Here is an 11060-nt window from a genome sequence, read left to right as displayed (position 1 = left end):
TCCGTGAATATTTTACGGATCCAGAGACTATCTCTAGAAATTTTGGAGGGGAACTTAGAGAAAGCAAAATGTGTCCAATAGGTTTGGGCAAAGAATTTTATATAGTGTAACCAATTTATTTAGTGCAACAGCAATTGGAGGGATAAACATGAACTCTTTGTACTTTTCTAATTACTTTTCCCTCACAGGCAGCTGGTTCTGATTCATTCATTTCAGTTAGCTTTGGTTATTAGAACACTCTTTTGTTGGTATATGATCTAGTCTTCTTCTCAGTCTCAAAGTAAACCTCTTCTCCCCTCTCTCAGTACTGCTTGGAAAACTCACTCTGTGTGTTTGTGTGTGTGTGTGTGTGTGTCTGTGTGTCTGTGTGTCTGTGTGTGTTGGAGAGTTACAGAGAAAAAGTTAGTCTGATTTCTTGGCCCTCCTCTCTTCCAGGTACCAGCTCCTCTTTGTGGAGTGTGGGGTGAGGATTGAGAGGACGAGATAAAACTAAATGACTCATAATTTAACTGGACGAGACGTTCAGGCTCTCCTAGGTCCTGGTGGACCCCAGCTGATGGCCTCATGCTGCCCTCCCCTGATACTCACTTCTTGGCTTTCTACTTCAACGGTTCTGGCAAGACCACAGTCCACTAATTTTCCAACTCCTTGGCAAGTGGACTGGTATAGGAGCCACATTCCAGTCCTCCTGAAGCCTAGGTAGTTTGTAGAGATGGGGAGGAGGCAGTCCCAGTCCCCTCTGTGAGCAATACCTCACCAAAGTCTCCTCATCTCCTCTTGCCCTGCTCGGTAGCATGATGTGGGTGATGCTAGCCGTCCTCTGGCAGGCAGCGCTCCCACACAGACCCTGCCTCTCCCTAGGGCAGCCCTCTTACCTTCCGAAGGGATTTTGCTGCACTTCTTCCTTCCCTTCTGGAGCCTCTCTCTCTCTCTCCAGTCTCCTGGAAATTGTGACTCACTAGCTGGTTCTCTCTCCCCTGATGTCCACGCCCCCCATGGCACTCAAGGGAACTCCCAGATGTTTCCCTATCCCACTTGAAAGGGTGGGAAATTCAAAGTGTCCACTCTGTCCCTAACATTTCTCAAAACTATCTGGCCATCAGATTTCCCGATGGGACTGTCAAGGCCAGTCTTCTTTGCTCTGATGAGGGTAGGGAAGGGAAGGGTAAGACAGACGCATATAGACAGACCCATGTCTAAACTCTCCATCAAACTTCTCTTCCCTCCCCAGTTCCCCTGGAAGCAGGGAGCAGGGGCAAAAAAAAGAAAAGAAAAGAAAAGAAAAAAAGTCCTTGCTCTGCCTGCTCACATTTCTTTTTCATTATTTTCTGTTGACCCAGGTGGTAACTTTTTTAATTTAAAAGCTAAGAATTTAGTACCTTTCATCTTTGTGGTGGACATTTTCTAAAATGGTCATTCTCAATCTTGGAAGCATATTCATATTATCTAGAAAGCTTTCCAAAAAATAAATCAAATCAGAATACCTGGGGAGCAAGGCCCAGCTATTAGAAATGTTTAGGAATCCCTTGTATGGCACACTGCATAAGAGGGCTGGGAACCCCTGCTCTAGAAACACAAGTGCCCAGTGGGCTAGGAGGGAAAAAAGATATCAATTCCTAGTTCATATTGCATCCCGTCACAAAATGCAGAAGCCCAGGCACAGAGAGGCTAAGAAACTTGCTTCAGGTTACACAGCTAGTAATTTTTCAGTGTAAAGACCTAACAATGGAGCCCCAAAGCCCATGTTCTCTTTCAGTGTAGTAGTAAGGTTCCCGAGCCAGAGTGGCACATTTTATCTGTCCTTTCTTCCTCTTCCTCCTTCCTCTTCCACTGCTCAAGGGCCCCCTCAGCACCTTATGTAACTGGTTCAGGCAAGGACTGTTGAATACAGCTTCCCTTTGGACATCTAAGGTTCCCACTGCATCAGCAACAAGATCAATTCAGGAGGGGCAAACCAGGATTTCACTGACTTAATCAAACACCCACCCAGTGTGTTCCCTGTGGAAGACCAGCCAGAGATGAAGAAGAGGGTCAGGACGGCTGCTTTACTAAGCTTTAAGGAAGTTAAGGAAAATCACCATCATAAGTGACAAGGAAATGGAAGGGAAAAACATAGTCTCCCATGGCTAAGCCATAACTTGGGGGCCAGCACAGCCTACCCCGTTAATTCTTTCCTCCTTCAAGACTCCGCTGAGGCAAACATCCTCACGGAAACCTTCCTTTATCTCCTCCCGGGTCTGAGTTAGGAGGACTTCCTTTGCCCTTACCACACTGCACTGCCTTATAAAGTATCTGCTTCTCTCTCCTTTTCACCAGACCATGAACTCCCTGGGGAAGAAGGATCATGCCCTTGACCTGTATCCTTAGCCTCTGGCATAGTCCCTGGCACAGAGAATATACTCAATTAATATTTCAGAATGACTGTCAATATTTTATTATTATAAAAATGGTAAAGGACATTAAGGGGGGTAGTGGCTTAAAATTTTGTACATCAGAAAAATGAGTCACAACTTAGATAAAGGTTAGATGACCCAAGCTGGAAAGTCATGAACTCTTTTTAGCTCCTTTTGACAGCTGGAAGTCAAACCTACCCTGGTGCTTAATTTCCAGGGTAGAGAGGACCAGAACAACTGGATAGACCCTGAAAGTGATGTAATTAGTGATGCTGATTCATTACTTGGTGCATCCACGGTCCCTATCACCAGAAGCCACATAAAAGCCCTGTGCTTGGTGTTCCGTAGGGCAATTTTTGTGTCCATAATTACAAATCAGGGGCATTTTAACATAACAAAAAACACTGACATGTTTATACATGTGCCATAAAATCATAGGTGTACCTTTTTTCAAGCGAAAATGTAAGACTCTATTAATGTTTATTAGTCTGTACTTTGACAATAACTTGATCGAGGATGAAATAGAACCTACTGGTTAGTTGCTTATTCGATAAATCTTTTTTTTAAGAGAGGGGGAGAGTGAGTGAGAGAGCAAGAGTGAGAAGGGGGGGAAGAGGGAGAGAGAGAATCTTTTTTTTTTAAATTTTATTTATTTGAGAGAAAGAGAGAGAATGAGTGGGGGGGGAGGGGCATAAGGAGAGGGAGAAGCTGGCTGAGTAGCAAGCCTGATGCAGGACTCAATCCCAGGACCCTGAGATCATGACCTGAGCTGAAGGCAGACATTTAACCCACTGAGCCACCCAGGCACCCCAGGAGAGAGAGAATCTTAAGCAGGCTCCACGCTCAGCACAGAACCCACTCAGGGCTCAGTCTCACAACCCTGAGATCATGACCTGAGCTGAAATCGAGTCAGACGCTTAACCACCTGAGCCACCCAGGCACCCCAATAAATCTTTTTTGAGCTATGAATTTGTATAAGGCTTTTTGGCAAGAAATGGGGGGGGGTGGTTGATAAAGGACACATACTTGACCCTGACAGACTTTAACATCTATTTTAAGGAGAAAAAAAAAAACCTGAAAAAAATAATAACAAACCATTCAAGAGCAAATGTAAATAAATACTATCTCTCATTTTACAGATGGAGAATGTGTAGATGTGAAGAGAAAGAGATGTGTAAGGGCTAAAGATCTGAAAAGGTGAGACATGAGCTGATTTTTCTTCTCTGCTATGCTTTCTAGTCACCCTGCCAAGCCAGGCTTGGAACAAAACTGTCAGTTTCTAGTCTTTTCTCTGAAAATGTGACTGCTTCATCAGCTTACAGGAATGGCTTATGGGTTCCAAATTAGAAAATATACCCACAGTTGATGCTTATTATTTGAGGACTCCATATCTGTGAATTTGCCTCATTATTAAAATTTGTTTGTGACAGCAAAATCAATGCAGGGCTTTCGCGGTCATTCCAGACTTGGGCAGAGCCCCGAAAAACTTGGGCGGGCAGGCGGCATGCCTTTCCAGCTGAGGTCAGACAAGGCTAAGCTCTACCTTGTTTCAGCTCTCAGACGGTAAACAAGTGCCCTTTTCACAGACTACAGATACACCATTTTTGTGCTTTTGGGGGGAGGGGGCTGATTTTGCTATTTAAAATGGTTCCCATGAAATGTTGTTCAGTTAAATAAGCTTACTAGGTTTCACTCAGGTGTCAGCTCTAATGATGATGGCCCTGAGCTCAAAGTTCATGAGTCAACAATACATAAATAAGGTATCTTTAAACAGAAACCCACATAAAACAAGGTTATACATTGATCATTTGACAAAAATGTTGAGGGCAGGGGATCACAGGATCCAAACTCCGTATTTCCACCGGGAGCTAGGGTTCAGTATTGTAAATCCACCCTCCGTCCTCTCTCCCTGGGGATTTGCCCTGGGCCCCCGCGCTGGAGGGCCCGCTTCGGCTGGGTCAGGCGCTTGTAGGGCCCGAGCAGGCGCCCGGAGCCCCGAGTGGGCGCCCCCGGCGCCATGCGCAGAGCGGCCGGCAGGTGGCGCCCAGCGGCGGGCTCCTTCCCCGCGTGGTGCGGGCCAGGTGCACTGGACGCCGCGGAGCTAACCACAGCGGCGGTGCAGGCGGCCCCCGGCCCCCCACCCCTTCCACGCAGCGCTCGCGACAAGTGCGCAGGGGGAGGGCGGACGCGGGCGGCGGGGCCAGCTGCGTCCCGAGCTCGGGCACCGCCGCCTGCTTCTCTGGAAGCGCCTGGGAGCCCCGCCGTGCGGAGTCCGAAGTCGGCCACCATGGAGGCGCAGGCGCAAGGTGAGTGGTCGCCCGTCGCCCTGAGGGTCGCGTCCTGGCGCGGAGAGAGGCGCTTTCCCGGCACCGCGTAACTTTGCTCTCGGACGGAGCGGATGGGTGCCATCTGCACACGGCCGCAACTCCGCTCCTACCCGCGCCTGCGGGATAATCCCTGCTCCCCAAACTCAGGATTTGCTGTGTGGCTGGGGCCAGTGAAGATGCTAAGTGGGGAGGTCCCTCCGCTGGAAATGCGCCCACAGAACGCTCGACTTCTTTTCCCAGCCAGACCCCCCCCACCCCCCGCGCGCTTTCCCAACCTCGCGGGTGTCCGGAGGACCTGTTGTGCTGGGTCCGGAATCCGCGAGGCGTTCCCCTGGCCCTTGGGGGAACAGGGAGGGAACGCGGCTCCTCAAGGCCTGAGCAGTGGGCTGGCGTCCGGTCCCAAGTTCGGGCTGGGCGGCGCGCGCGGGGGTGGTGGCTCCGCGGAGACCCGGGGCCCCCGGCTGGGCCAGGGGCTTGCGGAGCCGGGACTTGCCTTCCGAGGCAGGAGAGCGTTACCCGCCCGGGGATCTCCAGCGATAGACGCGTGTGTCCCGGTTTCCCAGGGCAGGGAGAGACCTCTGCCTCCCCCGGGCCGGGCGCGCAGGGTCCCCGGCCGCGTTCTGGCCGCCTCGCTCCCCGCTACCGGGGTCGCCTGCTGTAGGAGCCCGTGGCGGCGGCGTCACCAAGGGCAGCCTCGTGTCTTGGGGTCACACTCGGACCAGGGGTAGGGAGTCCGTATGGAACTGTGCCCATTTAAAAAATAAAAAAAATAAAAAAATAAAGGTAAGAAGAGGTTCAAGACCCTTTCCTGAATGAGAGCGACTTGGTGGGTGCTTGGGCCTGGGCTGAAGCCACCCAACAGGTTTGCTGCCAGGATTACAGTTGTGTGAACAGTAGGAACCATCCTGGTGTGTTCCATCAGCCAAGATCCTGCCCATAAAGCTGCTGCTTCCAGTGTTTTTTATTCCCCATTATCTAATTAGGAAAGGAGAATTCAACCAAGGGTGGGGGTTGTGGATCAGATTCAAAGGCAGCCTTCACTCCTGACCTGAAGCAGGTGGGAACAACACTGGAGCTTTCCAACCTGCCTTGCAGATTAGAATTATTTGCAGTGTTAAATACTGACCGATCCCAGATCAATCAAAGTGGAATCTCGAGGGCGTGGGCATGGGTATATTTGAAAGCTTCCCAAGTAATTGGTTATTCATTGACATCGGAGAGTAAGACTCATCTGAATTCTGAAGACAGCTAAACTATAGGTCGGAACCGTCAGTGTCACTGGTTTGCTTTACTTGCGAGATTTACTTAACAGATATTCCAGTGCTTTCCTTTTGCCAAGTACTGTGCTAGGGGGAGCAAGCACAGACTTGATTTTGGCTTCATGACATTTATAGTAGAGGAAGTAACAGACAGTAATTTGATAGTTACTGATAAATGAAGTGTAAAATCGCAGCTGTGTTAGTGATCTAAAAGAGGGCCACATAGCTCCAGTGAGAGCCTGAAAGTCTGGCCTAGTAGGTGATAATCAAAATAGTGAAGATTGTTTACTGTGTTTCTGTTTGTGCTTTCCACTTGTTGACTCACTTCTTCACAACAGTCCCATGAGGTAGTGTTCTCATTCCCATTCTCCAGAGAGGAAACGGGCAGAGCATGTGAATTCCTTGTAACATCAAGTAGAGGGTGAGTAGCAGAGCGCACGCAGTGAGTGCTGGTCCCATTCAAGGCCTGCCGCTTTTGGAGGAAAAAGAAAACTGAAGTCCCCATTTATGTCCCCCTACCCCTTTTGCCACTCTTCCCTCCCCTTCATGAGTGGGTGGAATCTGAGTGGGTGGGGAGCCCACCTTAAAGGGCAAGTGAAGTTGTCTTTGGAAGATTTGGACTAGGGTGACGGTCAGCCGGGAGGAGAGAAATGAACAGATTTAAGAACTACTTAGGAAAAAAAATCAGCTAACTTTGGAATGGGTATGTAGGATGATGGTATCAAGGATGACTCTAACATTATACTTTTACAACAGAAATTTATCCTTATAGTTCTGAAGGCTGCAAGCCCAAAAGCACTGTCACTGGACCACAATTGAACAGTCAGCAGGGCTTTGCTCCTCTGGAGGCTCTAAGAATTAACTGATTCCTTGCCTCTCCCAGCTTCTTGTGGCTGCCGGCATTCCTTGTCCACATCACTGCAGTCTCTGCCTTGGGGGTCACGTTGCCTTCTCTGTCTATCAGATCTCTCTCTGTCTTTTATAAGAATGCTTGTGGTTTCATTTAGAGCTCGTCTGAATAATCCAGGATAATCTCCATATCCCAAGATCCTTAAATAATCACATCTGCAAAGACCCCTTTCCCATATAAAGTAACATTTACGGTCCCAAGGATTGGGACCTGCTACCTTTGGGGGTCATTATTCGGCCTACTGCAGTAACTGTTTTTTAAATTCAGACAGTCTACTCAGGAGGATTCTCAGAGATCTGTAAATGATGTGAAGTTATAAATGTCAGATTAATCTTACCTGTTTCCAAATCCATTAAAACGAAAATGTCATGTGTAACTTCCATTATAACTATACTTTGTTCACAGGACATTTATTTACACCCATCTTGTTCCAGGAAGAATTTATGGCAATTTATACATGTTTAAAAAACACAGCAAGATAATGTAAATTAGAAACAGGTGAATGAAAATAAACAAGGATCAGAACAGAAAATGAGGCAAGGAATGAAGCCGTAGAAAACTGAATACAGTTATATCCTTTTTCTTAATATTTCATGGAAGACAGTTTTGCTTTGTAATACTTTGTTTACAAAGAAAACAATAAAATAATCCCTCTTCTCCATGCCAAATAGCACAGGTTAAGTCTCTTATGTTGTAGGGATCAGATTACTCAAGGAAAAGATTTGTTTTGTATATTTCAGGGACTATAATCATAAACCTCAAACTATGGGAGGTAGGTGTTACATATTTTAATTTATGATTTTTAAAAAATTTTTAAGAGTGTTCTTACTGCCTTCAAAGCTACCTCCTGTAGTTTTATTTCCCCCCAAAGTTTTAAAATAGGTAGTATTGTATCCATAATTAAAGATAGTCCTTTGCGCAAATCTTATACTGTTATTTTAATTAAAATACTCATAAAATCTAATCATATAAATGATAGATATTATAGTATATTGGAACCTATTTCAAATTGTCTGCCCTAATATACTTATTTTCTTAATACTTTGGGTAGGCAGAATCTGAGAAGTTGCTTCAAAAAACCTGTAAGCAAGAGAGTCCATTTTTGTGGCCTGTGACAAGATTTGGTACTTAGTGAGATGCAGTAAATAATAAATCAGTGCTTCGGCAAATATTGATTTGCTAAATATTTCAACAAGTATTTATTGATTACTGTAGTAATAGCAAATACCCGATAAGCACTTACTACTGAGACGCAACAGGGGATATGGTTAAGATTCCAGAATCCAAGCAAACTGCCTGAATTTTAATTCTGTCATTCTCACTTACCATTAATATGACCCTGGACAAGTTACTTGATCCCTCTGGGCCTTGATGTTCCCATACATAAAGTGAGAATAATAATAGTACCTATATCGTAGGATTGTATTGAGGATTTAAGGAGTTAATACATGCAAAATGCTTTAAAACAGTTCCCAGCACATGATAAATACTATATAAATACTGGTTCTTGCTTTTAGTGGCATATACCAAGAACTTTGCATGCATTATCTTATTGAATTCTTGTAGTAACACTATGGGATAGATACCATTACTTTTTTTTTAAGGTTTTATTTATTTATTTGAGAGAGAGAGGGAGGGAGAGAGAGAGAGAGAGAGAGCACACTTGCATGCGTGCACATGCAGGGAGGAGGGGCAGAGGGAGAGGGAGAAGCAGACTCCCCCCTGAGCAGGGAGCCCAATGTGGGGCTTGATCCCAGGACCCTGGGATCGTGACCTGAGCCGAAGGCAAATGCTTAACCGACTGAGCCACCCAGGCGCCCAGATACCATTATTTTTAACTCATTTTGTAGACACGGAAACTAAAGATCAGAAAAATTAAGTGGGGGAGGAAGAATTTAACTGCAGGTCTGCTTCAGTCCAGAGTCTGAGCCTCACCACTTCACCCCTACACTAGCCCCACAGTCATGTGCAGGACAGCATATGCCAGCAGAAGACGAAGATGAATTTGACATGAGTCATCTTTCCAGGGAGGATAGCTAAGAAGAGCCATCTCCGTGGGTAATGCACACAGAACTGAGGAGATTACATATTTCCATCCCAATGGGAGTTTTTGAATACTAGAGTGCCGATTAGAACTAATTCACATTGAGGGTGACAATAACAATAATATTTTAGTGATTTTTTTTTTTAATGCCAGATGCCATGTTATACACTACAGAATTGTGTTATTTAATAACTAAAATGAAATCCTGAGGAAGGTAATGTTATTTTCATTTTACAAATGAGGACACTGAAAGATAGTAGTTACCCAACTTTCTCCAACTCATACAGCTTGGATGTGTTAGAGCCCAGATTTGAAATCCGAAAGTTTGACTTTGTACATTGGGATTTTAATTACTGTTCTGTACCATCTCCTTAAATTGGTATGCATAAGCAGTCAGTGTGCAGAGTTACAAATCATAGATTTTGCTTTACATTCATACGGTCAAGGGGGTTTTAAAAGGGCAGGCCTTAATCCCACTGTCCATCCCACATATGGGCAGGGTCTAGGTCTGAAAGAATATGACCAGAATTCTTGAGGTCTGCAAGAATAAGCCCCATAATATGGCAAGCTGGGGGCGGGGGTGGGGTGAGGTAGGGTGGGGTGGTAGTGTGCTCTTATGTCAACAATGTGTTGTTTTAGTTCTGTTTTCAAGATGAATTCAGTAAGTCACAACAAGCCATGTGATACTTAGAACCAGTATAGAATTTTATTACTAACTGCAAAGATAAGCCAGTTCAAATGTGGAATGGTTCAAATATGTTACTCCGCTTGGTGTTCATTCATATCCGTAATCTCAGGACTGTAGAATAAATAAGAGACATGAGGATATGCACGCTTGTTTCCGGAAAGTAGGATGCTGGCTGAAAGGACTAATCTCAAGGAGTACCCGAAAAGGAAAGATCTTTAGTCTCCTGAGTATTATAATTACTTGTTAACGTGAATATGTTTTATTTATTTAGCTGTCTCCCAAGCATATTAGCACAATACCTACTTTAACAAGATACCTAGTGGAAAAGATGAATAGTCAGTGGATTTGTCCTTAAGCTACTGTAGCAATTTCCATGTTAAATGTTTGGTCTAAAATGGCAAAAAAGAGGGCATCAGCCTCAGCCATCCCCCTGGTTTGCTCTCCATATAATGCACGTGTTCACTATTATTGCAGGTCTGAATTGTCCCCAACGCCGTGAAGCCACCTCTTCAGTTTACTGAGGTAGGATGCAGTGAAGAACACAAAAAGGATGATCCCAAACTGTAAATTTTCAAGCCTGTCATTTTACCTTCCATTGGATATTTAAGAAATGCAGTGCAATTTATTTAAAATATCTGTATTAAATTAAGAATCATCCTTAATGCACCAGGGAAGGCAGCAGAACATTTTAAATGAATTTGAGTTGGCTAAAAGAAAGCTTTGGGTCCTCAAGGAAAGATAAATTTTAAATAGTTTCTCACAGCGTGAGTCTTTTGTAAGTGTTGCATTTTGATGCAGAGGAGACGAAATTCCCAAAATACAACCACAGATCTTCAAGAATACCCTTTTGTCACCAACATATTGCTTCCTTTTCAAAAGACAAAAATCTGGCACTTTGCTATTTGCGCTTAGCCAGATAATGTATCATGCACTGAAAATGTATGTGTGCGTTACGCCTCATCTCCAAACTTACCTATGGTTATTTGTACCTTACAGATTACACTTTCCTGATGTGTATCTAAAATACAGAATCCTCCAACCCCTTGAAAATTGCAAAATGCATTTTTCTTATAATTAGACATTTCTTTTGTCGATCACTAGCAAGCTCCTCGTGAAGGATCCTAGAAGCGGAGCAGATTCATTCAAAAGAAAAAGCTTGGGTGAGGGGATCTCTTCAAATCTCTTGATTTCCGAGTCTCGAGCTGTCAGATATTTGTTTTTTCTCTGATCCCTCCCCCTCCCCCCGCACACGAATGAGCTGAAAGTAGCAATAATGAGAGCTACAAAGAAAATTGTCTGTATTTTCCAACATTTTGGCTTCCAAGATGGATTCATTTGTACATGAAGGCATCATGGAAAGATGGGTTCCCTTACTTAAAAGAGTTAGGGCAGGCCAGGAGGAAAGTGCAGTCTTTGGCCCCCGTTATTCCATTTTTGAT

The 11060-nt window shown here is 44.9% G+C and overlaps 1 protein-coding gene across 7 annotated transcripts in view; it reads left to right on the top strand.

Annotated features, from left to right (window-relative positions):
* The first annotated feature begins 4449 nt into the window (after positions 1-4449).
* Positions 4450-11060, top strand: part of TPD52L1 (TPD52 like 1) — a 92409-nt gene continuing 85798 nt past the window's right edge. For 2 of the 7 annotated variants that reach the window (XM_036108604.2, XM_036108609.2), the window contains exon 1: positions 4450-4699. In XM_036108604.2, the coding sequence (XP_035964497.1) occupies positions 4681-4699 (19 nt within the window). In that variant the 5' untranslated portion in view covers positions 4450-4680. The remainder of the gene's footprint in view (positions 4700-11060) is intronic. The other 5 variants (XM_036108603.2, XM_036108606.2, XM_036108612.2 and 2 more) reach the window with 3 other exon arrangements.

The sequence above is a fragment of the Halichoerus grypus genome, chromosome 9, assembly GCF_964656455.1.
Source record: "Halichoerus grypus chromosome 9, mHalGry1.hap1.1, whole genome shotgun sequence".
Classification (NCBI taxonomy): domain Eukaryota; kingdom Metazoa; phylum Chordata; class Mammalia; order Carnivora; family Phocidae; genus Halichoerus; species Halichoerus grypus.
Note: the sequence above shows the minus strand (reverse complement) of the source record. Positions and strands in the feature narration are given on the sequence as shown.